This window comes from Siphateles boraxobius, unplaced genomic scaffold, assembly GCF_051911475.1.
Source record: "Siphateles boraxobius isolate OS27281-9 unplaced genomic scaffold, OSU_SipBor_1 81, whole genome shotgun sequence".
In the NCBI taxonomy this organism is placed as follows: domain Eukaryota; kingdom Metazoa; phylum Chordata; class Actinopteri; order Cypriniformes; family Leuciscidae; genus Siphateles; species Siphateles boraxobius.
The window spans coordinates 1,745,096-1,773,022 of NW_027509210.1; the positions used below are offsets into that span (position 1 = coordinate 1,745,096).

Sequence of the window (27,927 nt, forward strand, 5' to 3'; positions counted from 1 at the left end):
CTGTCATAAAGTTATAATGAAAACATTATTATAATTGTGTGCTTGCACGTGGCTTTTAATGGTGAATCTTTTGTTTTTGTAATCAGGCTCTCAAAAATTATATAAAAATGTGTACATTTGTGTGAAAACAGTTCCTTGTTACTTAGATGATAAATAAAAGGCAACAGTAAGACTTGTCTTGGTCAGAATCTGTTAAACGTAAAGATTAAACTACAGTGCAGTTCTGTCATTCCAGAGGAGAAAAATACACCCGGCCGCAGGTATGAATATGAATATGTGTAAATATCATCATGAACGAGGAGAAAACTACATCAGGAATGAAGAGGGCAGTAAATGAGCAGGAGTAACACTGCCCTCTGCTGGACAGGTGAAGCCAACGCTCAAACATCAGCAACAAAAACACAGCTAATGCTAGTTGTGACTTATTATTGGCTCATGTTTATGTCTTTCATTATGAAACCGGTAATGGAGTAAAAGAGAGTGAAAATTACTATTTTTTTTGCCACCGTTTCCCCCTCTGTAATTTAAATTCTTCTATGTATAAATTATGACTCTATAAGACGTACATGATAAAAGTTTGGGCTAAATTTATGTTTCTAATATGATTTAAAAACATTTAATTATTTTAAAGTTTCTTAAATGCCAAACATTGATCGAATATGAACTTTAATATAAGGTCCCATCAGTTAATACCTTTAAACTAACAATGAGCAATACATTTCCCAGGTGACTGTTAAATGTATTAAAAATGCATTATAGTATATTTGTATTGCACTAAAAACATACTCAAGTACATTTTAATACATTTAATAGTACGTCTTTTTCACCTGCGTCGTTACAGTATTTATTAATCTTTGTCAGTTAATAAAAACACAACTGTTTGTTAGTTAATGTCAGCTCAGGTCCATTAAATAATATTAACAGATACAACTTTTGATTTTAATAATGTATTAGTAAATGTTGAAATTAACATTTATTAAGATAAATAAATGTTTTTTTATTGTTAATTCCTAATGTTGACAAGCTGAACCTTATTGTAAATTGTTACCAAATAAACTGCCATATTAACTACTTGACAAAACTTTAATTTTAATATAATTAAATTAGCATCCCAGGACAAAGAAAGTTTAATTTGTATCGCATTTTCATCACAGCATCATTCCAGACTTACATTATATTTGTGTTTTCCTGAAATGCGGATTCTTTGGGATTGGGAATCCTCTGGGAAGAGCTTGGACATTGACCAGGTAAACACACGAATGAACACAAGAATATCAGGAGACTCAGTCATATATTTGATTAGTCTGATCTCATCAGGGCTCATATTTTAATCTGCTCTTCCTCCTCACGCAGTTTTGGTTTGATAAAAGGTCCCGTTACCCTCGCATACGTGGAGTCGCCCTCATTTCTGTGGTTAAAGTGTCCGCTGATCATTGATCTCTGATACTGTTATCAGCCGGTGATATAAAGAGCGTTCAGCTCAATCCCGGTCTCACTGGAACACCCTGATCATGATCCCAGCAAACCAGCGTCTGCTCGTCCTTCTGCTGCTCTCTCTCTTGGCCTCGCAGGTACATCACTTCACATCACCTGTGGGAATGTTACATTCAGAAATTATAAAGGCATCATCTAAAATTTTCACATTTTTTGGGGGCAGAGAATGTAAAGCTACAGAGCCCCTAAAGGGACATAATGGTATAGTAATGGTTTATAATTGGTGGGAAAAAATGGAACGGGAGGAAAAAACATATTTCAATGCTTTCGCGAGATCCATATCATATTTTTTTAATCACCGTGTCCCTTTAGGGATTCCGTACTTACGGTAATTTACCTTTATCATGTTATTTTATAGCCTTAATTTGTGACAAGCTTCAATTAAGCGCTGAAAACAAACTTTACCAAACGTGATCATTTTAGACAAGGACAAGAATTGCTTTTGTAAAGAGTTAAAGTCATCGCTCAACAAAAACTATTTAGTTTGTTGAAAGTTCCTTTTCATAGTTTTATCTTTTAGAATGCTTATATTCTATAATTGTATTAGTGTAATTTAAATTTTAAAAAAATCATCCAATTAAATCAAACAAATAACTAAAATAGTAATTAAATACCAACTACTCACCTAGTTAATAGTTAATCTGTTAGCATTAGGGATAGACTGATAGTCATTTCGACCGTTATTTTTTTATGTCATTCATTTGTTTCTCTGTAGTTGGTTTTAAGTTTGCAACATTTGACCTACTGATAAATGCTAAAAATTGAAATGTTTTACTGCTGATTATAAAGGTTATTTATTGGCATCGATGGTTGCATTAAGAAACTTTAACAATCTTTTCAGTCCAGAAAAGGTTCTTTAAAATGGAACAATTATTCAAATGTTCTTCACATCCGTCATAAACACATCAGTCGAGATTTAAGTTGCAAATGTACCCGGATCATCTCGTAATCTGCACGTTTCCTCCAGCTGGAAAAACAGGGATCTGTTGTCATCGGTTTCCTGTGATTGTACATGAGAACTAAAAGGCCTGGTTTATTCTGTACAGTAAAACACACGCCGATGAGGATCCGAAGGCTTCGGTCAATCATTGTCAGCTGTTGCACAACGTTTGGAACGACCTTGTCGACTTTCTAAATTTAGTTGCTCAAAAGTCTAAATTTGTCAATTCGGGACACTGATCATCCTTCAAAGCGCCGTGATATTGTGATGTTTAATAAATAACCTTCATCTCTGGATCTCAGAGAACTGAAAGTGCCGTGAGGAAAAGGAAGTTGCGCTCGTCGTTTCTTCCCTATAGCGCTGTATATCCGAATGAAACGCTTCTCAAACAAGAATAAATGTAGGGGGCGGGGCTTGATTTTGTCTGAGTGGAATTGGTTTGCTATTGGCTGATCTCATGTGATTGACAGGTTGCCTCTCTCCGTCCGCAGGTCCAGTCGGCACCCGTAGATTCTGACTGGGCAACTGGACTGATCCATCGGGCCAAACGCTCGTTACTATGGCGATGGAACACTCTGAAACCCGTGGGTTCTGGATGCAGAGATCATTACGAGTGTGGAACAAACTACTGCAGGTGAAGCATTAAAAGGGCCAAAAAATGCATTAAAACTTTGACTAAATGCACGTTTCTATTATTCTTAAAATTGTTGGTGTTTATTGTTCATTTAATAACCCTTTAAAAGGCGTATTAAATGCTTAAAATTAGTCATGTACCAATGGAAACACTACAATAAGGTCCCATTAGTTAACGTTAGTTAATGCATTAACTATCTTTGTTTATTCGTCTTTGTTAATGTTAGTCAATACTGTTTATTGTTAGTTCAGATACATTATATAATATGAGCAACTTGATTTTAATAATGTATTAGAAAATGAATATTAGCTAAGATTAATAAATGCTTTTTCATGCAGTTAACTAATATTAAGAAACAGAAAATTATTCTAAAGTGTTACCAAAAATGAAAACTGATGGATGGATTTGTTATCATTAGTTACATTAGTTAACATGAACGACCAATAAACAAAACTTCTACAGCATTTACATCATTCATTTTAATGTTCATTTCAACATTTACTACTAACATTTCTAAAAATCATATTAGTTAATGATCTGTGAAATAATATGAACAACAAATATTAATAACTAATATTATGAATAAATGCTGTATAACTAGACTTATATTGCTCATTGTTACTTTATGTTAGCTAATGCATTCTCAAATAAGAACTTATTATAAAGTGTTGCCGACTATGCTTGCTGTAGTTTAAACTATTTCTAGGTTTGGCAGACATGATTTTTGTAAACGGTTAGAGTAAATGCTCAATGAAAAATTGACAGTTTATTGGCATGAGGATGTAAACATAAAGTTCACAAATCCTCCAATAAATTATGTAACTTAGACATAAAAAAAATCAATTTAAAACAAAGATAAATTATATGAAATTCACCTATATTTTACTTCATTGTGATAGAAGATGTTTTTCTTTTTAAAAAGATGTGTTAATATTTACTAAGGGGACATAAAATAACGGAGATTGATTGATACGCGCGCGCTTCACCTGAACGGAATCGCGTTTGAATTGAAATTCGCCTCGTCATGCGTGTACGGCGCCTCACGAGGAATTGCCTGAGAAACGCGAATTAATCGCGAAATAATGCTATGTGGTTGTATATTATCGACACCCATCCCTAATCACAAAAACACACACTTTCACACAGAAACCTGAACCTCAACCTTTTAAAAGACAGATAAGACTAAGAGTTTATCAGAGAAAACTTTAACCGCTGCGTGAATCAGCAACTCCGGAGCAATTAACATTAACTTATGCTACACTTCAGCATTAGTGGGAATTTTTCACACGCATTTCATATTTGCTTTTTTATGATTGTCATCATATTTTTGTGTAAGTGTTTAAGTTTAACTTACCAACCCTTTCCTCTCTTTCAGGAAACACACATGCTCCTTTAATAAAGCTCAACTGGCGTGAATGACGTGATGATTCTGGCGCCAAATTCAATTTAAGAAAAACAAAATGGCGAAAATTGCCCATCCCTCGATTTTTCAAACATCAGGACCTACGTCAAACATCTAAAGACTGTCAGACCTACATGAACTGTGTTCAGGTGAATCTCTCCAAGAAATGTACGTCATATTACACTCAAAATCAAATAATGATAAAATATTACTTCTCATTTCTTTATTTTGATTTTCGAGTGAAATATGACATATTCTTGACAGATTCAATCCTTCAGAAACTCAGGAACATGCCAAGAACTCCAGTTTCATCATCAGCCACCATTAACCGTGTTGTGCATATCTTGATAACGTGTAAAATATTAACTTTACATGCTTAGTTTCTGATTCAGATTCAATGAGGCCCATGTTTGATCTGATAAAATACAATCATATATGGCAAAATAATCTGTAGCAAATGTATTTTATTTTCAGCTGCATTAGGATTTTATTTATTTTGTAAATATCAGACACAAAGTGAGATGGTAAACATGCTTTTTTTTTTGTTAAAATGTTTTATTGTTTGTCTCATTATCTTGTTACATTGATAGTGCAATACATTTTTAAAGAAAAACAGACTAAAATGCTCACATGATGAAATAAATTGATAAAATTATTTAAAAAACTGAATCATTAACATTCCTTTTACGAACCTAAAAAAGCTGTTGTCATCATCATCACTGGGTCTTAATTCATAAGCACATATGACATGATTATTTCACAATTATAATTATGAGCTTTATTAATATTTCCCTAAAGTAAACGACGGTCGCTGTTGCACGTTTACGTCACCTGAAACATTAATCTGACAGATCTGGGGGCGCGTACGGGATATATGCTAGTAGACTGAAGGTTGTTTCAGGTAAAGTAAAACTGAAATCAGGCCACAGTTTCAGATCATGTTGTAATATTGTTAAATTCAACAAAACTAAACAACTAGTAAACCCTCGTCCCTTTTCAAACCTAAAAAACACCATAACCTCCAGCCACCAAACACCTGAACATTATGCATTACAAGAATAACAGACAAAGTGAACTATGCCAGACATAAGGCTTAATAAACATCAAATAAAAACTGATCAGTGCATGTAAATTAACTAACTGAATATTGAACATATTGAGATGTTCAAGCTGAACCTTCTCAAAGCTGTAGTAATACTGTGCTGTTGAAACTATGAAACATTGTAAATAAGTTGCGTATAGAGTGCAAATCAGTGATCAAGGTCATCATTTCTTTTAGTGGCAAGTCAGAAACAGTCAGCCTGTTAACTGTCCATGTTTACTGTATATTCATATTCGCATCAATAAAATGAATTAATATGGCAGAAGAAAAAACAACCTTAGTGCAAATACATCACTGCACCAAATCAAAGATGGTGACAATTTGGTCAGCAGCAGAATTTTAAAACACATAATGATCCTGAATGTTATTGGCTGTAAATACACACACTATAACTTACATTAGTACTGAAATCGGCACCACTGTCAGTTTATTTAGCAGATGAGCTCATGATAAAGAATTACATAAGCGTATTAATAATATAGTTATTGTCAGTGGTGATGTGTACGATATCTCATATCAATACCTGTGATGTGTAATGTGTTGCATCACTGCCACTCCATTAGTGTTTTCTGATTTTTTTCATAACATAAAACTCATAAACTGCTAATTTGGAGGCACATGCACTTTTTGGCTCTTTGGTCCTGAATCATGTAAAATAAAATGGCATTAAAAACACGACCCGGGCGATGGATGGGACAGCCAGGCTGACCCGAAATACTCTTCGCACTTTGAGCCGTCTGATGCTTCAACCTTTGACCCTCGCCGTGTGAAAACCAAATCCTCCTCGAAGTCTAAGTGAATGTTAGCTCATCCTGATATGGTCCGGTTTATGGCCACGTCTGGGGAGTTTATGATGAAAGCAGGGGCTGTCGCTCGGCCACAGTGCTCTAGAAGATCAGATCAAACACAAAGACTTTAATAAACAGCAAGGGCAGTTACAAGCAGCTCAACGAAATGACCCAATATTTGTGTGTGCTGTGTATTTTTGTGGTTATTAGAATATCACTGTTATGACGGGTTCAGACTACTCTCGTTTCCTGTCAGTCAGTGACGGTCACAACAGACAAAAATATTGTGTAGCCTCAACCTGGCATTTACTTACGCCAATTCTAACATCAAACTCTATTAATGAAATGTGACTGAGTTTCCCTAAGTTTCAAATGAAGCATAATGCTGTTTATGTAAGCACTCCCAATAACTCACTTGTGCACTTTTATTTTTACCCCATTTTTACTGCATCCGTTTATGAATTTTTAAGTGACCTGTGTTATATTATATTGCTATCAACGGCATCTAACATAAAAGTTTGTGTTCATATAATGTGTGTGTATACATATTATTATAATTATATATTATAATAATATATACGCTACATTATTACTACATATGAATATACACACATACATTATATGAACACAAACTTTTATGTTAGATGCGATTAATCGATTTGACAGCCCATATTATATTATATTTTATTACTGTATATTTTATCATAATATATCATATTATTTTTTAGTGCTGTCAAATCGATTAATTGCAATTAATCACGCCTAACATAAACGTTTGTTTATATAATATATGTGTGTTTACATATATATTTAAATAATGTATATACACTATAGTATTACTACATTGTATATATATTATATATTATAAATATTTTATATATATATATATATACACACACATACACGTGTGTGTGTCTGTGTGTTTGTACATATATATAAATATACACACATATATTATATAAAAAACACAAACTTTTATGTTAGATGCAATTAATCGATTTGACAGTCCATATATTATTATATTATATTATACTAACTAAGTGTATATAATATAATATAATATAATATAATATAATATACATTTTAATGTTTAACATTTTAGATTTAAATTTTAGTTACATTTTTTAGGTACTTATCTCGGTTTTATTTCAGTTACACTAAAAATAATTTGCCGTAGAAACTTCGAATTTTCACTCAAAAATTGCTAATAAATTTAAAAAACACGTACAAGTAACACGTTTGAAATAAACGTGAAATTCTGATTTTGTATTTTCTTGTAAAACCTACTCCAATACTTATTTATTTTATTTTTTATTTTATTGCAGCTTCATTTCAATGATGTAGTTGAAGTGAACGATGAGCACACAGGAAGTGACATCACCTGAGGCAGCTGCTGTCGGCACATGAGCACGATGAAGATCACGCCCAGTAAGATGCCAACACTGATCACTATGAAGGGGATGTTGACGATCACGTTGGCCTCAGTAACCACCACCCGCAGCTTCTTGGCGGATTCCTCGTCAATGACCACGCTCTGGAAAACAGGAGGAAGCGTTTACTAGATCAGAAGAGACACACACTTCCATCCTGTCTGACCTGTGAACGCACTGAAACTCAAAAATAACTTCAATAAGTTCAGATCTCGATCTGCAAAATTGAGTCGAGGCCTGTCGTGGTTCCTGATGTCTGATCATCTGAGATAACCACAATAATTATGTTATTTAAATTTCCATCACATTTTGCCTTAAAGACATAAAATCCACAATATCATGTTTCATGCTAAAGATCATTAAATAAACACACAAAGATAGTCAAAGGCTCTTTGGGTTTAATCATATTATATTATATTATACTAATTGAAATTGTAGTTTTTATTTTAGTTTTATTATAGTTTCATTAATATTTTATATCAGCTTTTATTTTTATATTTTTTTATTATCATGGTAAATTCAATTTATTTATTTACTTTATTTTTTATTTATTTTATTTTTTATTTAATATTGCTATTTAGATTTATTATTCATTTAGTTTGTATTTATTTCCAGTTAATACTTTTACTGGTTATTTCATTTTATTGCCAAGGCAACATTTCAAATTTTTGTTTAGTTTAAGATTTTTAAACTAATATTTTTATTTTGTTTTATGTCAGCTTTATTTCAATTAACAGAGTATGATTTAAATAGTTTTAGTTAACAATAATAACCCTGATTATATTATATTCAGTGTTATGATAGTTGTATTAATATTTTGAATTAGCTTTTATTTATATATATATATATTTAATTTTAATTTACTTTAATAATTTTGTTATGTAGTTTTGTCATTGTATTGTTTTTTTAATTTAATAATACTATTTAGATTTTTTTTTTTAAATTTCAGTTTATTTCAGTTTATTGCCAGGCAACATTTCAAATTATTGATTAGTTTAAGTTTTCCATCTAATATTTATGTTGTATTTTATTTTATTCAAGCTTTATTTCTATTATCAGAAATGTGTTTAATAGTTTTAGTTAACGATAATAACCCTATATTATATTATGGCAGAAAACAGAAACAATGATCATGATCGTGACAGGCCTAATTGTGATTTCTCTCATTATCAGCACTTTTATTCAGAGCAACTGGTTTACATCTTTATTTCTAAACATGAGTTTAAGTATGAGAGAATGATGCAAACACAACTCTCTCTGTCTCTTTACTCTTCCATGGCTTGTGTCGTTCAAAAGTAAATATTTATTTTGCATCATGTTTGTCCATCACACCTTTCATAATTGTGCGTCTCAACAAAGCAACAGATGAGAACATCTCAAGAGTCTCCAGATCTCCTGGGAAGAGAAGCCGGTTCTTCCAGCTTCAGTTCTGATGCACAAACACCAACACGAGCTCAAAGACCAGTTTCAACTGAGATAAGCATCCAGGAAGAGTTTTTCTTCTGAAGCTTGATAATCCGTCTGCTAAAATCATCGCGCGGGACGGACTCAGATCCTCATGTCTAAAACAGGTTTTAAAATGTAAACAACCGCAACATCCTATGAAAGCCTGGTGGAAAGATGTTGATTTAGTAAAACTTCACCTCATTAAGGTACATCACTGGAAACACCAGCGTCTGGATTTTTCCGGGTTCACTGCAAACCAACAGAAGAAAAGATGTTAAGAATATGTGAAGATGTTTAGACCCACTAATACAGAGATTTGAGTTTAATGCAATATTCGATGCATGACAGACACATATCAGGGTTATTATCGTTCACTAAAACTATTGAAAACTTTTCTGTCACCTGAAATAAAGATGAAATAAAATGTAAATATTAGTTGAAAAACTTAAACTAAACGAAAATTAGAAATGTTGCATTGGGAATAAACTGAAATAATCAGTAAAATTATTAAATGGAAATAAATAGAAACTAAAATTGAAATAAAAATAAATGAAATTAAATAAATCGCTTTTTGACAACTCGTTAACATTATTTAATACTAAAGGTTTTTGATTTTATGAAAAGATAATTATATTGAAAAAGATTGTAAATGTAACATTGAAAAAAATCAATTATTTTAAAATAAAAATCATCGAAATAAAACATTAAAATTAATAAAACCATAAATATGTTAAATTTAAATAAATTAATCATTTTAAAATAAAAACCATGAAATCCATTAAATCATAAAAACGTATAATTAAAACAAATAAATAATCTTAAAATTAAAAAACATCAAAATAAAACACAAAAGAATTATGAAATCAAAAAAATGCATAAAATCAAAAAAATGCATATTTTAAAATAAAATCCGTCAAAAAAAATTAACCCACAAACCTAAAAAACAAAAAAGTTATAAAATCACTAAATTTAAATAAAAACTAAAATTATAAAAATAAAACAATTCAAAAATATTAATAAAACTATAATAAAAACTACAATAATACTAGCTATTTTTCCATCAAAAGTTGCTCATTTAAATCGCATATGAAGCATCGTTTGCATCCCATGTGTTCAAGAGAACAAAATCGTCACTTCCTGGGAAATTGGCAGAAAGTATCAGTAATAAAACTGTAAGTTTCTTCAATCGGGCTGTTTTTCCCTCCATCATAAATGAGTGTGTCTCAGAGCGTCAGAAGAAACTCAATAAACGCTGTCATGTTCTCTTGCGTTCGGATGCTGGTGTTTGTGAACACACTCGTGTGAGACGCGTCTGGAGGGAATTAAACCAAATCATTCTGATCACACACTTTGACTTTTAGAAACACCAAACCAACATTTGAGATGCTGCGACGCCATTGGTCCGCTGGTTACTCCAGTTATCCAATCACAGCCTCTCATGTGTTACTTGTTGCGCATCGAGGGATTTATTCATCAAAAGTGTTTCGATCATAGTTTATGTGCATGTCTTCTTATCAGATAAAAAATATATCCGCTTCAGTTGAGCGCACAAGTTTTTTATGCACATTTTGAATTTATGTGCATCTTGGCTTTTCTTAATGCAATTTCCCAAAATGTGCATTAGAGTAGGGGTCCGGAAACACGGCTCCTCTCAGATGAGCATAATCAGATCTGCGGGACTGAAGGAAGTCGGTTCACGACATCCATGTGTCATGCTGATAATAATAGATGTGCAGAGATGTTTTCCGTTCACACGCTCATGAGGATGATTTATCTGCGCTGTGACGCTTGGCTCTCAGATAGTATATCGCTTTTCAAAACCAAGCCAACAAGCTGAAGGCTCTTTTGGCAGCGTTGTGTGTTCGGTCATGTCATCGGACCCCCGAACAGACTCCCAAAGCGTCCCGTAACACCATGTGTGTCCTAAAATAACTCTGATCAGCTTTAACACGCAGCTGTCAATCATTACAGCCGGAGTGACCTACTTCAGGTGAGGGTTCATGAGAGGCTTATGTAATGTATTCGTTTAACCCTACAAACATGTCTTACTCAATCAAAAGTAGTTCTGGAGCTTAAAACTATAACAAAGGTTCAATTTATGACATCAAAATCAGCTTCCTAATTGTGTTTTGGAGTCTCATACAATAGTTTTACATGCATCAGAGGTCAAAAACACTTTAATTTTCTCATGTCTGTGGCACATCACCTGTCTAAAACGGTTCGTTGGAAGATTCAGTCTCTCTAAACCCCGCCTCTCTCAGAGCCTGCTCTGCTCTGATTGGTCGGAAACCAAACGTGTGTAAAGCCACTGTGTTTCTAGATTTGTCTAGATTTTCTGAAGGGAATGTGAACAGTGCTATCATGATGTTGTGTGATCGGACTCGTCCTCACCTGAAGCCTGGGATCTGATGCAGGAAGACGTTCAGCTGAACACGCTTCGCACCTCGAAGCAAGAGTCCCGTGAGCTGACAACACAAACACACACCAGATTCCCTCAAACACACTCCTTAACATTATTCAACACCAGGTTTGTGAGTTCATGAAAAGCTAATTAGTTTGTAATAGATTGTAAATGTAAAATTAAGAATAAAACAAGGAAAAAAACCTGTTACTAAATATTAATTAAATCATAAAAATGTCAAATTAAAATAAATAAATAATTTAAAATAAAAATTATCAAAATAAAACACTAAATATAAATTAAATCATAAAATGTATAATTAAAACAAATCATTTTTAATAAAAAAACTATCAAAAATAAAATAAAATAAATCAAATCATAAATTTGTAAAATCAAAATAAATTATTTTAAAATAAAATACATTAAATACCCTAAAAATTAAATCATAAAAATATTAGGGCTGGGAAAAGATTAATCGCGATTAATCGCATCCAAAATAAAAGTTTGTGTTTACATAATATATGTGTGTGCACTGTGTATAATTATTTTGTATATATAAATACACACACATGCATGTATACATATAAGAAAAAATGTATATTTATATATAAAATATGTATATTTATATATAATATAAATTATAAATAAATATATACAGTATATACATGCAAATATTTCTTAAATATATACATGCATGTGTGTGTATTTATATATATACAAAATAATTATACACACTGCACACACATATATAATGTAAACACAAACTTTTATTTTGGATGCGATTAATCTTTTCCCAGCCCTAAAAAATATATAAACATACAAATAAATAAATATGTTTGAAATAAAAACATAAATATATAACACTTACTAAAATTAATTAAATCATAAAAATTTAAAATTAAAATAGAGAATTTTAAATAAAAACTATCAAAATAAAACATTTACTGACAATGAATTAAATCATAATAAATATACTTAAAACAAATAATTTTAAAATAAAAACCATCAAAATAAAACATAGCAAAAATTAATTAACAAACAATGTATTATTAAAACAAATAAACTATTTTAAAATAATCATCAAAATGAAATACTTAGCCTATTAAAATGTAATTAAATAAATAATTTTAAAATAAAATAAACATACTTCTGACAAAGTATACTTTAGCATGTCATAATTCTGACATCAATAACATGGGGAACAACTACAATATAGATATTTTTAATATTATTTCATAATCTGCGGTCACTTTAAGACCTGACGCACGGATCTAATATACTGTTACACATGCGTTTTCTTTCTCAACTGTTTACTTTCACTTAAAATGTACATGAATACTCGCCAAGACTGGCATTTTGACATTATTTTGTGTGTATTTGACTGTTTAAGAACGATAAGCAGTGAAAAATAACTACATTTAGTACTGAGAGACGGCTTTATGCGGCGCACTTTGGGTGTCAGAAATCGATATTTAGTTTACTTAGTTTATTATTTCAGATGCCTTTTAAAAATTCTACAATTGAAAAATGTATATTTAGGATACACATAAAATGAAACCTACCAAAGTGGCTAGTAGGAGTGACTCCATTGATGAAACACACACGCATTTGGTGTCAATGTCAAGCCCAGTCTGTGACCCATTTAAAAACACTTCACCCACACTGGATGTTGCCAGCACGCGTGTGCCGTGTGCAGAAGGCATGATGGGTACTGATATGAGAAAACATTGCATAAAACCACACACGCCTTCCCTGATATAAAACTGATTCTTGACACGTGCGAATTAACGAAAAACAAGAGCCTAACTTCTATCCTTTAGTAAAGAGCGCATATAATAACAGTAAATATGGTAAAGATTCAGTACTACGGTACACAGTGTTTTTACCATCTGATACTGTTACTGTACCATGGTACTGCCAAAGTTTTATAGGCTAGAATCTGTTCCAAGTGAACCTACACAAACACCATAAAACACACCTATAGCAAACTTTATCCCGCTGCTCCGTGTCGATCCCAATCCTGCAGCAAAAGCACTTTTTAACTTGATCTAGTGCTTGAATAAATGCAAAAACGTTTGCGGCTTTTTTGTACAGAAAAGTTTGGAGAGACTCTTTGATTACAAACTAAACAAACTCCCACCAAAAGTTTAATTACTAACTAGCTGTCGGGAAGTGGGACGCCTACCTAAATAATGAAATTACAGGTGACATGCATTCATTCGTTCATTCACTCACTCTGGATCTGTAGCATTGCTATAAACTGTGAGGATCTGTCTGATATACTGTGCCAGTGAAGCCTGAGTGTGCAGCGCTGGCGCCCTCTCATGGCAGTGCAGATTTGTGCACACTAACTTATTGATTAAATATGTGATTATAATGTAAAGGCATCTATGTATTTTAAAGAAATAGTGTGTGAGAAAAATATGAAATATAATATTGTAAAGACAACTAATTCAATTGTTTATATCTACAATTAAATAATTGACTTTTATACTGTCACTGTACCAGGACAAATTAATGAAATATTATTTGGGAAAAGTGATGGTGCATATCATATCCATTAATCATCCAGACATCCATGATCCATTCATCATACACCCAACCACCATCCATCCATCCATCCATCCATCCATCCATTAATCATCAATCCATCCATCCATCCATCCATTAATCATCAATCCATCCATCCATCCATCCATTAATCATCCATCCATCCATCCATTAATCATCCATCCATCCATCCATCCATTAATCATCCATCCATCCATCCATCCATTAATCATCAATCCATCCATCCATCCATCCATCCATCCATTCATCCATCCATAAATCCATCATCCATCCATCCATTAATCATCAATCCATCCATCCATCCATCCATTAATCATCAATCTATCCATCCATCCATCCATCCATCCATTAATCATCAATCTATCCATCCATCCATCCATCCATCCATCCATCCATCCATTAATCATCAATCCATCCATCCATCCATTAATCATCAATCCATCCATCCATCCATCCATTAATTATCCATCCACCCATTAATCAGCCATCCATCCATCCATCCATTAATCATCCATCCATCCATCCATTAATCATCCATCCATCCATCCATCCATCCACCCATCCACCCATCCATCCATCCATCCACCCATCCACCCATCCATCCATCCATTAATCATCCATCCATCATCCATTCATTCATCCATCCATCCATCATCCATCCATCCATCATCCATCCATTCATCCATCCATCCATCATCCATCCATCCATCCATCCATCCATCTATCCATCATCCATCCATTAATCATCCTTTAATCATCCATCCATCCATCATCCATCCATTCATCCATCGATTCATCCATCCATTCATCATCCATCCATCCATCCATTCATCCATCCATCCATCCATCCATTAATCATCCATCCATCCATCTTCCATCCATTCATCCATCATCCATCCATCCATCATCCATCATCAATCCATCCATCCATCCAACCATCCATCCATCATCCATCATCCATCCATTCATCCATTCATCCATCCATCATCCATCCATCCATTCATCCATTCATCAATCCATCCATTCATCAATCCATTCATTACTCATCCATCCACCCATCATCCATCCATCCATGCATTCATCCATCCATAAATCCATCATCCATCCATCCATCCATCCATTAATCATCAATCCATCCATCCATCCATCCATCCATCCATCCATTCATTCATCCATTCATCCATCCATCCATCATCCATCCATCCATCCATTCATCCATTAATCATCCATCATCCATCCATCCATTAATCATCAATCCATCCATCCACCCATCCATCATCCATCCATTCATCCACCCATCCATCATCCATCCATTCATCCATCCATCCATCCATCATCCATCCATCCATCCATCCATCCATCGATCTATCCATCATCCATCCATTAATCATCCTTTAATCATCCATCCATCCATCATCCATCCATTCATCCATCGATTCATCCATCCATTCATCATCCATCATCCATCACCCATCCATCCATCCATTCTTCCATCCATCCATCCATCCATTCATTAACCATCCACCCATGCATCCATCCATTAATCATCCATCCATCCATCTTCCATCCATTCATCCATCATCCATCCATCCATCATCCATCATCCATCCATCCAACCATCCATCATCCATCCATTCATCCATTCATTCATCCATTCATCCATTCATCCATTCATCCATCCATCATCCATCCATTCATCCATCCATCCATCCATCCATCCATCCATTCATCAATCCATTCATCACCCATCCATCCATGCATTCATCCATCCATAAATCCATCATCCATCCATCCATCCATCCATCCATCCATTAACCATCAATCCATCCATCCATCCATCCATTAATCATCAATCCATCCATCCATCCATCCATCCATCCAATCTATCCATCCATCCATCCATCCATCCATCCATTAATCATCCATCCATCCATTAATCATCCATCCATCCATCCATCCATTAATCATCCATCCATTAATCATCCATCCATCCATCCATCCATCAATCCATATATTAATCATCCATCCATCCATCCATTTATCCATCCATCCATCCATCCATCCATTAATCATCCATCCATCCACCCATCATCCATCCATCCATCATCCATCCATCATTAATCATCCATCCACTCATCCATTCATTCATCCATCCATTAATCATCCATCCATCCATCCACCCATCACCAATCCATCATTAATCATCCATCCATCCACCCATCCATCATTAATCATCCATCCACCCATCCATCATTATTCATCCATCCATGCACCCACTTGGAATTCCCTTGGAAAAGTGCAATAGCATGGATAAAGCATGAACATACGAAAAATATAAATATAAATTCTCCAAATTCTCCTATATATAAAAAATATAAATTCCTGATCAAATGATCAAGACCTTTCTTTCCCATAGGGTCGTCAGGATTATATGTGACGGTTACACACACGTACCGGGTTGACGTCGATGACCGTCTCGTGCTCCTCCTTCTTGGGATTCATCCCCAAAACATCCTGGACAAACTTGTCATCAGCCTGGTAGAAATGAGGGGAGGACATGATGATGGGTGCACCTGAGAGGACACACACACACACACACACACACACACGTTAGCAGGCCGTCCAGCATCTGTTCGGTCACAAACAACATTCAAACACACACAGACAGACCTTCTTTACACACGCTGACGTTGAGGAGGCCGGAGCCGAGACAGTTTCCCTCCGGCACACAGAAGCCTTTGTTATCTGGGTTAACCGTAAGATTAGCGAAAACCTCGCTGGGAGGAACGAAACGGAAACCAGGAACACCGTGTACACTCACATCAGACTCGTACAGAGCGTACAGAGACCTGTCAACACAAAACACACACTCTGAAAACATGCATTTAATGAGCACTATAACTGTTTTACAGGTCATCTGAGTCAAACAAGCAACGAGTCAGTTCGACCAACTTCCTAGAGTTTTATTAGCTTTGTTTGTCACTATAATTTCCTTATAAACTTTAACATGGTTCTGGCTAAAGGATGGTTTCTTTCACTGTGATGTAACATGTTTTAATATTTGGAAATCACTTCAGAACTGCTGACTAGTTTTTCTTGTGATCAGCTGACTCAGACCCCATTTGGCCTATATACAGTGCTTAGCATAAGTGAACACACCCATGCTAAAGTTGACTAAAAAGAGGAATTAAAAAAATCATCTTTTGAAAATTGATCTTAATGCCTTAATTAAAAAAATTAGGAAAAATTAAAAGAAGAAAAAATTAAAATATCCCACATCATCACACACTCTTCACCACACCTAGAGATTGGCATGAGGAACTTTCCATAAGATCATCTCTCAATGCAAATCACACCAGCTATTAGGCTAACTGAAATAACACCATGCTAATCTCTAGATATGATGAAGGGAATGTGATGAACTGGGATATTTTAATTCCAAAGGCCAAGGGAACTTTATCAGGATGGATAATATTCTGGATCCATGAAATAACTGGCCTTTAAAAATAAAAATCTGCCTGACTCTATGGGAATTTAACATAGGGGTGTACTGACTTACGCAACCTGTATTTTAAGGAAGAACATTTATTTATTTACGACACATTATTCATTCACAAAGAAAATTGGTGTCCTTAAAGGTTGGATTTTTCCTCATTTTTTAAATGAAGGCATTAAGATCAATTTCCAAAAGATGATTTTTTATTCCTCTTTTTAGTCACATTTAGCATGGGTGTGTTCACTTATGCTAAGCACTGTACGTGACCGGATGAAAATTTAGTAAAAATCACTCTTTTAGGAAAATTAAAAACACTTAAACCTTTTCTGATGCAAAGACCTTTCAGATAAACCCTGTGTAACAGGTCACATGTTCAGACCCAAGATGATCAATAAGAACCTTTCGAAACTAAACTTTAGATCAGAAGCTCAGCAAATATTATTAATGACTTCCAGAAAATTTACAATAAAAAATTACAATAATTTTGTATGTCTGTTTTTATTCATGATTAGGCAAATGAATATGATTAAATAGTTTTAATAAGTTAATAAAATCTAAAAACTATTCATCATATTACATTAACCATATCAAATATTAAGATTACAGATACATACAACATATATTATAAGTCATGATATTATTATCACATATACTTCGAACGTTTTTTTAAAGGTTTATGAAAGAAGACTCTTCTTCACATTTGTTTGATCAAGAATACAGTAAAAATTGTGAAATATTATTCCAGTGTAAATCATCTGTTTTCTATGTGAATATATAGTAAAGTGTAATTTATTCCTGTGATCAAAGCTGAATTTTCAGCATCATTACTCCAGTCTTCAGTGTTACATGATCCTTCAGAAATCAGTATAATATGATGATTTGATGCTCAAGATACATTTATGATTATTATCATAGATGAAAACAGTTCATATTTTTGTGGAAACCATGATACATTAGATTTTTTAGGATTATTTGATGAATAGAAAGTTCATAAGAACCGCATTTATTTGAATTTATTTATTTTGAAACATTGTAAATGTCTTTACTATCACTTTTGATCAATTTAATGCAACCTTGATAAATAAAAGTATTAATAACGTTTTAAATCAGTGTGTATAAATGATGTGCGTCCTCACCTGCACAGATCAGAGGAGAATATATAGAGTTTCTCAGTTTTTGTGATGATGGGATGGAAAGAGGCTCCGTCGGTGCCGTTGATCATGTTACACTCGTCTGAACTCCACCACTTTAACGCACTGACAAACAGAGCAAATAATCCATAATTCATTCTTCTCGGAGCACATGCTGATTGTGCAGCTCGTTTGAAATCCATTCATGAATCTTCTGCAGATAAATTGAGTTTTCTGCAGATTTTACCTCTCTCCGTTCCACTTGTTTATACGAGCAAAGTCCTGATAATTCTGCCTCCCCGTGAAGAACACATAATCACCGTCATCTGTGCCATTTTTCTGAAACATAATCAATGACATGAGAATGAAACCGTTAACAGAATCAGGTACAGTTGCATTGATAACATCAGACATCGACTGATAGAGAAACTTCAATAGCAACATTATGCACAAAATAAACTAGCTAATGTTTATTACCATTTTTTTTAAACTTATCAAGGCTGTATTTATTTGATTAAAATACAGAAAAATCATCAAAATTGTGAAATATTATTACAATGTAAATCATCTGTTTTCTATGTGAATATATAGTAAAGTGTAATTTATTCCTGTGATCAAAGCTGAATTTTCAGCATCATTACTCCAGTCTTCAGTGTCACATGATCCTTCAGAAATCACTATAATATGATGATTTGATGCTTATAAACATTTATTAATATTACCGGTATTGAAAACAGTTAATTTTTTTGTTGAAACTGTGATATATTTTATTTTTCAGGATTCTTTGATGAAAGTTCAAAAGACCAGCATTTATTTGAAATAGAATATTTTGTAACACTATAAATGTCTTTAATGTCCCTTTTGATCAGGTTAATGCGTCCTTGATGAATAAAAGTATTTTAAAAATCTTACTGACCCAAAACATTTGAACAGTAGTGTATACACACAATACGATCTTTAAACGTCTTTAAAATTAATTTATTAAAAAAATATATTTTAGTTTAAAAGGTTTAAAAACAGCTAAATTTAAAAATATACAATATATATTTATATATATACAGTATATAAAGAATACAACTATATATAAAGTATATATATACAGTATATAAAGTATACAACTAAAGGCAAAAAGACAATCAGTCGCAGCTCTTGAAATGAATAATCTTTAATCTGTCTATGATAAACTATCCAGTGTTATTTTACTTTTGATTACTTTATTAGATTAATTTTAAGGCCATATTACTCACCTGAACAGTAATGTTAGTGAATTTCCTGAAATTAAATTGTTAAACACTGTGTATATAATTTGTATGTTTGTTTTATTGTATACTTTTTTAGTTTGACGATGTGTTTGTACACTGCTTTTGTCTTTTGCTATAGATATTTATTTCACATTTCAAAATAGAAAGCGATATTAATTATGTTCTAAATAATTGTTTTCCCCTTTTCTTTAATATAACAAAAAGAACCGATAAGGATACCGTTAAAGCAGTATCGTAAGAGTAGTAATACCGTTAACGATACCCATCCCTATATATATATATATATATATATACACTACCGTTCAAAAGTTTGGGGTCAATATGATTTTTTTTTTTTTAAATTAATACTTTTCTTCAGAAAGGACGCATTAAATTGATCAAAAGAGACAGTAAAGACATTTATAATAAGGCAAAATATTTATTTTTTAATTAAATGCTTTTCTCTTGAACTTTCAATGAATCCTGAAAAAAATTAATCACGGTTTGCACAAAAATATGAAGCAGCACAACTGTTTTCAACTGTGATAATAATCATAAATGTTTGAGCATCAAATCATCATATTATAGTGATTTCTGAAGGATCATGTGACACTGAAGACTGGAGTAATGATGCTGAAAATTCAGCTTTGATCACAGGAATAAATTACACTTTACTATATATTCACATAGAAAACAGATGATTTACATTGGAATAATATTTCACAATATTACTGGGTTTGTTTTGTATTTTTAATCAAATAAATGCAGCCTTGGTGAGCAGAAGAGACTTCTTTTAAAAACATTAAAAATCTTACAGACCCCAATCTTTTGAACGTTAGTGAATATATATATATATGAACCTAATAATCAGTCAGAGAGGGAGGGACAGTCACTGACTGATGCTTAAAACCTCAATTGAGGATTCACAAACTCAGTAAGCGATGATTTGAGGAATCGTTCATGTCTCGGGCAGGATTTGATGTGAGAGGTTTGATCACTTCAAGAACTAGTAATAGTGACGATCGACTTTAGGGCTGTCACTTTACGTTCGAAAATCGATTGCACAATCGATCGGACCAACCAACACAAGTTTCGAAAACGAAAATAGGGAATCGATTTTAACTGCCTTTTTTTTAACCAAAAATGTGTTTTAGGTAGACAGATTAATACAGTACACAGAACATGTAGGATGTTGGAAAATAACAATGTCTGTTCTGTTAACCAAATGCTTTTTAATATTTGCTATTACCTCAGTGCAAGTGAACAAGCGCGCAGTTATTTGTTGCTTAGTGACGTGTGTGTTCAAGCAAGCCAGAAATGCGCAGATTCTGTGCAATACGCTGCATTTAATATATCATGAGGACTCACGAGTTGCGTATTTGCGCTAAATCCACGCAGATTTGGCTCACACGAACTTCCCCAGCAAAGTGAGTAAACATAGAAACACGCCAAATTGGCTCGTGATATGACAGCGTAACCCGCCAAAGTTCATTTTTATCCGAATTTGGCGGGTGTTAATTTCAATCCCTGTTTGTCATTGTGCAAAAAACTTCACGCCAATAAATCATCAGAAATATTTATAAGACTTGTGCGCGTCTCAAGCGCCCTCTTTACGTTCGTCCTAATGCCTGTTATAGTTGTCCGTGGATTTGCCAATATTTGGTGTTGAAAATGGAAACGTCTTTAGACATGGAAAAATCGATTTTACAATCGATTCAATGAACACATATGTCTCAAAAATCGAACAGGATTTTTTCACAAAAGTGACAGCCCTAATCGACTCTAACCTTGTAGAAAAGTCCGAAGTGGTAATCCGGCACTAAGCTTTTGAGTTCTTTGAGCAGTGGGTCTTCGTATCCCCACAGCAGCTCCCCGACCCGGAACGTCTCGAACACGCCCACACCTTTGGCTTTCATCAGGTCAAAGATCAATCGTCTGAAGAAGCTGTCTTTGAATTTCTCCATCACAGTCTGAGGTCAAAAACACACACCAAATTAGCTCAATTTGGATGTTGTTTCTTTATGCAAAGTATAATTTCTTATTGTTATTTTGTCTTGAAATGTGACGTGATTCACCCATTTAACTCTCACTTTTGTGGTTTTAATATGATTTTAATATTTTAAAGAGTTCACAGTCTCACCACAGCGGGGATGTTGACCGTCCGGACGAGGTCGTCCTCGGAGCCGCGTGACATGTCAGGCTCGAACACGTATGTTTTTGGATTGACAGCTTCCACTCTGGTTCCGTTATCCATAAATTTCACATCCTCTTTCGGCCGATACTCCCTGAAAGAGGAAATTCAAGTTTTCAGATCTGGTTCTTATTGACTTATGAAAACAACTATGCCTTGAGGCTGAGCTACTTTTCAACAATAGGTCATGTGATTCAGATACGATCTGAAGCTGTTGATATGTGGGCGCTGGCCGTTTCACGGTTTTTAGGAACTTTTTTCATGTGTCATCAAACTTGTGTAAGAAAAAGCTGGAAACAGAAACAAGAAAAAGAAGAAGAAAAGAAAAAGAAGCAAAAACACAGCAGCAAATCATCATATCAGAATGATTTCTGAAGGATCATGTGACACTGAAGACTGGAGTAATGATGCTGAAAATTCAGCTTTGATCACAGGAATAAATTACACTTTACTATATATTCACATAGAAAACAGCTGATTTACACTGGAATAATATTTCACTGTTTACTGTATTCTTGATCAAATAAATGCAGCCTTGGTGACCAGAAGATAATTCTGTCTAAAACATCCATCTACCCATCATTTATTCATCCATCCATCCATCCATCCATCCATCATCCACCCATCAATCTTCCATCCACCCATCCATCTATCCATCCACCCTTCATCCATCTATCCATCCACCCATCAATCATCCATCGATCCATCGATCCATTCATTCATCCATCCATCCATCCATCCATCATCCACCCATCAATCTTCCATCCAACCATCCATCTATCCATCCACCCTTCATCCATCTATCCATCCACCCATCAATCATCCATCGATCCATCCATCCATTCATTCATTCATCCATCCATCCATCCATCCATCCATCCATCTATCCATCCATCCATCTATCCACCCATCATCCATCCATCCATTCATCCATCCATCCATCTATCCACCCATCAATCATCCATCCACCCACCCACCCATCCATCCATCCATCCATCCACCCATCATCCATTCATCCATCCATCCATCCATCTATCCACCCATCATCCATCCATCCATTCATCCATCCATCCACCCATCATCCATCCATTCATCCATCCATTCATCCATCCATCCATCCATCCATAATCCATCCATCCACCCATCATCCATCCATCCATCCATCCATCCATCCATCCATCTATCCATCCATCTATCCATCCATCCATCATCCACCCAAAAATCCTCCTTCCACCCATCAATCATCCATCTATCCATCCATCCATCTATCCATCCACCCACCATCCATCCACCCATCATCCATCCATCCATCCATTCATCCATCCATCCATCTATCCATCCACCGATCATCCATCCATCCATCCACCCATCATCCATCCATCCATCCATCCATAAATCCTCCATCCACACATCAATCATCCATCCATCCATCCATCTATCCATCCACCCACCATCCATCCACCCATCATCCATCCATCCATCCATTCATCCATCCATCCATCTATCCATCCACCGATCATCCACCCATCCATCATCCATCATCCACCCATAAATCCTCCATCCACCATCAATCATCCATCCATCCATCATCCATCCATCCATCATCCACCATCCATCCATCATCCATCCATCCATCCATCATCCATCCATCCATCCATCCATCCATCCATCCATCCATCATCCATCCATCCATCCATCCATCCATCCATCCATCCATCCATCATCCATCCATCCATCATCCATCCACCATCCATCCATCATCCATCCATCATCCATCTGCAGCCTTGGTGAGAAGAAGAGACTTCAATAGCATTAAGGCAATCATAATTACTCCAGTCCTTTGTCTGCCAGAGTGTGTCCTGGCTCACCTGTACGTGTACGGGCCGATCTCTATGACCGAAGGTTTGTCTCCGTTCAGAACCTCTGCTGGATTGGTCAGATTAAAGAAGTAAAACTGCATGTAAACTGGTGGCGGGGGGTTTTGCCACACCGAAAACGCTTCTGTTCCATTTTCCAGAATGATTTGCTGTTAGGAAAAGTGAATTGTGGGTAGAAATGACCAAAGTTACTCGTGGTTTCTCAAATCATTAAGGAAGAGAAACACATAAAAACTACTTCATAATATCATATATGTATATATCCTATACAAGTCAAACTTTCAAAGTGCACATTTATAAAATTTGGTGTAAAAGAAAAAAATATTCTGGACATTGTATTATGTCATTTCTCTCCTTCAGCAAATGGTATTTGATATTAATTTAATACTATGATAATATGGAATGAAATTTCATAGAAATAATGCTAGAAAAAAAGAATAAAGTATAATTTGGGATATACTGTAATATTATAATGTGAGGAGAAACTCACATATTACATCATATTATGTTTGATTTGTGTAATATAATATTATTATACAATACAATATGATATTATAATATAATAAATTATTATAAATTATATAATATTTTCATAATATTATGTGAGGAAAAAATCATAATACTACTACCAATAATAATACTAACATAAAATATATAATGTATTATATTATAATATAATATATATTATATAATATAATGTTTGATTTATATGATATAATATTATTATACAAAATATTATGATATTATAATATAATAAATTATCAATGGAGAAATTACGATCACGATTTTTCAATAATTCCACAATAATCATAGTACATATTACAAATATATTGCACATTATATAACAATATATATTACATGTTATGTTTGATACATATATACATACATACACAGACTCTAAGGTATATATTAAATTTATATTTTCATATATCATAATATAAATGTAATATTATTATTTAATGCAAAATACTAATACAGTGGTGGTTAGAATTAATGGCACCCCTGGTAAATATAACCAAAAATGCCTGTAAAATATAAATCTGCATTGTTTATCCTTTTGATCTCTCATTCAATTTTTGTTGTTGCAAAAATCTAACATTTCATTGAAGTAAAATAACTGAAAGTGTGTGTGTGTGTGGGGGGGTGGGTAATTTCACATTATGAAATAAATGTTTTTCTACAAAACACGTTGGCCACAATTATTGGCACCCCTAGAATTTGTTATGAGTAAAATATCTCTAAAGTATATTCCCATTAATATTTACCTTTTTTTAGCACACCAGGGTGACTAGGAACATGAACTTGTTTAGCTATTGACTTCTTGTTTCACATGAGTTTACATATGAGGAAACAGAAAGGCCAAATTCCCTCAATCACCCATCACAATGAGTAAAACCAAAGACTATATTTCTAATGTGCATCAAAAGTGAAAGTGGCTGTAAGAAAATACCTAAAGAAGTGAAAATCCCCATTTAGACCACCAGGGCCATAATTAAGAAGTTCCAAACAACTAAAGATGTTATGAATCTGCCAGGAAGAGGACGTGTGTCTATAGTGTCTTAATGCATGGTCAGAAAGCCTAAAAAGATAAACCAAACAACCCCTACATCAGCACATGTTGTTTGGGAGGGTTTCAAGAAAAATCCTCCTCGCTCGTCCAAAAACAAACTCCAGCATATTCAGTTGTCAGACACGACTGGATCTTCAATAGGGACTGGGACTGTGGTCAGATGAAACTAAAAAAATGGCTACGGTTACGTTGTAGGCTTATTTTTTTGCGTGAGGTCCTGGACATCTTGTTCAGATACATGGTATTATGGATTCTAGCAAATACCAACAGATAAAAAATCAAAACCTGATGCCTTCTGCTAGAAATCTTATAACAGGCGATGTTTGGATCTTCCATCAGGACAACGGTCCAAAACAAACATCAAAATCAAAACAAAAATGGGTAACTGAGCACAAAATGAAGCTTCTGCCATGACCGTCCCAGTTCCCTGACCTGAACCCTGTAGAAGATGAGTGCTGAACTGAAGAGGAGAAGCACCAACATGAACCTGTGAATCTGCAGGATCTGGAGAGATTCTGTATGGAGGAATGATCTCTGATCTCTGGTCAGGTGTTCTCCAAACTCATCAGGCATTATAGGAGAAAACTCAGAGCTGTTATCTTGGCAAAAGGAGGTTGCAAAAAGTATTTAATAACAGGGAGCCAATAATTATGGCCAGCATGTTTTAGAGAAAAGCGTTTATTTCATAATGTGATCACTTCAAATTCTTTTACTTCAGTGAAAGGTTAGATTTTTGTAAATATTTTGAATGAAAGATCAAAAGAATAAACAATGCAGATTTATTTTTTACAGGCATTTTTGATCATATTTACCAGGGGTGCCATTAATTCTGACCAAGACTGTATATTTTCATAATATTATGTGAGGAGAAAATCATACTACAACTACTACTAAAAATAATAATACTAATAATGTTTGATTTATATAACATAATACTATATATATATATATATATATATATATATATATATATATATATATATATATATATATATATATATATATATATCACTATGATAGAATGTAATAAAATGTTATATATAGTATTATAATATATTTTCATACTATTATGTGAGAATAATAATGTTTGGTAATAATAATAATGGTTTATATAATATAATATATAATATACATACATAATACATCATATTGTTTGATTTATAGAAAACATATCTACTATATTTTTTTTTTGTCACAGTATCTATAAGAAAAACAGCATACACGTGATATAAACATATGAACAACACACAAACACATACACACACACACACTCACTGACCTCCTTTATTCTGTTGTTTAAGAGCTTCTGAAAGACTTGCGACAAAACCATCGCGATCCCGGCGATTAACAGCAGAATACAGATCAGCCCAGTGCTGTAAACACAGCAGGCCCGGAGCCGCATGATCAGCTCGGTTCGGCTCGGTTCGGAGAGAAAGACAGAGAGACAGAGCTGAGAGTGTTTACATGTGTCAAGAACTCAGTACAGCGAGAGCCAAACACACACACACACCGAGCACAAAACTGCCGTTTCTAATGAGACACAGTCCGTGTATTTCTGCAGGGGGCGCTCCATGGCTCAATACACAGATCCTCACGACAATTTTTTTTGTTTTATTAGACATATATGTAATCTGTAAAGAATGATAATTTAAGAATATTACTTTAAAAGGTTATTATACGACGTATAAGAGAAAACGCTATTTAAATCTCAAAAAAGACGTTTAATCTTTAGAAATGCATCAGGTATCACGTGACAACATTAAATCACACTTCAATAATAAACGTTAACTGACAATATACAGTGGAAAATTAAAACAGGAGAACTATTATTTAGAACCAGTGAACTTGACCAACTAGTGACAACCTATGGTGACAACGGGTCGCCCATTTTGAGACGAGTTTATTAAAGTTTACCTTCCTCCCTGCTTATTCTATTTCTAGCAAGAAATGAAAGAGCCGCCGCCCAATCGTGAGTCAGGCATTTTTATAACGTATTACTCGCTGTGATTCGATTGACCTCCATATTAACGCGATTCATGCGGATCACTATGACATAAATCAACAACTTTTTCCCATTATCATCGCTATCCTATTAATCCTAAAATATGAGTGGAGCAGCTAATGAGGATAGATCATCTCGATGAAAGGTCATATGACCCTTTACGCATGCGCAGATCGCTCAGAACTCGTCTGAGTGGAGTAGCTAGCGAGCAA

General features: G+C 34.1%; 2 protein-coding genes across 2 annotated transcripts; one reads left to right on the plus strand and one right to left on the minus strand.

Moving 5' to 3' along the window:
- The first annotated feature begins 1,427 nt into the window (after positions 1-1,427).
- Positions 1,428-4,632, plus strand: LOC143730826 (liver-expressed antimicrobial peptide 2). The gene is made up of 3 exons (XM_077221374.1): positions 1,428-1,571; positions 2,926-3,068; positions 4,444-4,632. Exons 1-3 carry the CDS (start codon positions 1,512-1,514, stop codon positions 4,481-4,483), a joined length of 243 nt encoding a protein of 80 aa, XP_077077489.1. The 5' UTR covers positions 1,428-1,511; the 3' UTR covers positions 4,484-4,632.
- Positions 4,633-5,004: 372 nt separating this feature from the next.
- scarb2c (scavenger receptor class B, member 2c) lies at positions 5,005-27,905 on the minus strand. Its single transcript, XM_077221373.1, has 12 exons — positions 26,993-27,905; positions 24,135-24,292; positions 22,216-22,360; positions 21,863-22,045; positions 19,082-19,173; positions 18,841-18,960; positions 16,879-17,057; positions 16,663-16,781; positions 11,628-11,701; positions 9,434-9,485; positions 7,742-7,894; positions 5,005-6,459 (listed from the first exon to the last, which is right to left on the minus strand). The coding sequence occupies exons 1-12, from the start codon at positions 27,113-27,115 to the stop codon at positions 6,421-6,423; spliced, it is 1,437 nt and encodes a 478-aa protein (XP_077077488.1). The 5' UTR covers positions 27,116-27,905; the 3' UTR covers positions 5,005-6,420.
- Between the last annotated feature and the right edge of the window lie 22 nt (positions 27,906-27,927).

What these genes read in the sequence shown, in the direction of transcription:
- LOC143730826 (XM_077221374.1), top strand. Translation starts at nt 1,512, where the DNA reads ATGATCCCAGCAAACCAGCGTCTGCTCGTCCTTCTGCTGCTCTCTCTC. An exon ending in TCTCTCTCTTGGCCTCGCAG is followed by an intron (nt 1,572 to 2,925) that starts GTACATCACTTC and finishes CTCCGTCCGCAG; the next exon opens with GTCCAGTCGGCACCCGTAGA. An exon ending in TGTGGAACAAACTACTGCAG is followed by an intron (nt 3,069 to 4,443) that starts GTGAAGCATTAA and finishes CCTCTCTTTCAG; the next exon opens with GAAACACACATGCTCCTTTA.
- scarb2c (XM_077221373.1), bottom strand. Translation starts at nt 27,115, where the DNA reads ATGCGGCTCCGGGCCTGCTGTGTTTACAGCACTGGGCTGATCTGTATT. An exon ending in ATCGGCCCGTACACGTACAG is followed by an intron (nt 22,361 to 24,134) that starts GTGAGCCAGGAC and finishes TTCCTCTTTCAG; the next exon opens with GGAGTATCGGCCGAAAGAGG. An exon ending in GCCGACAGCAGCTGCCTCAG is followed by an intron (nt 6,460 to 7,741) that starts GTGATGTCACTT and finishes CTGATCTTCTAG; the next exon opens with AGCACTGTGGCCGAGCGACA.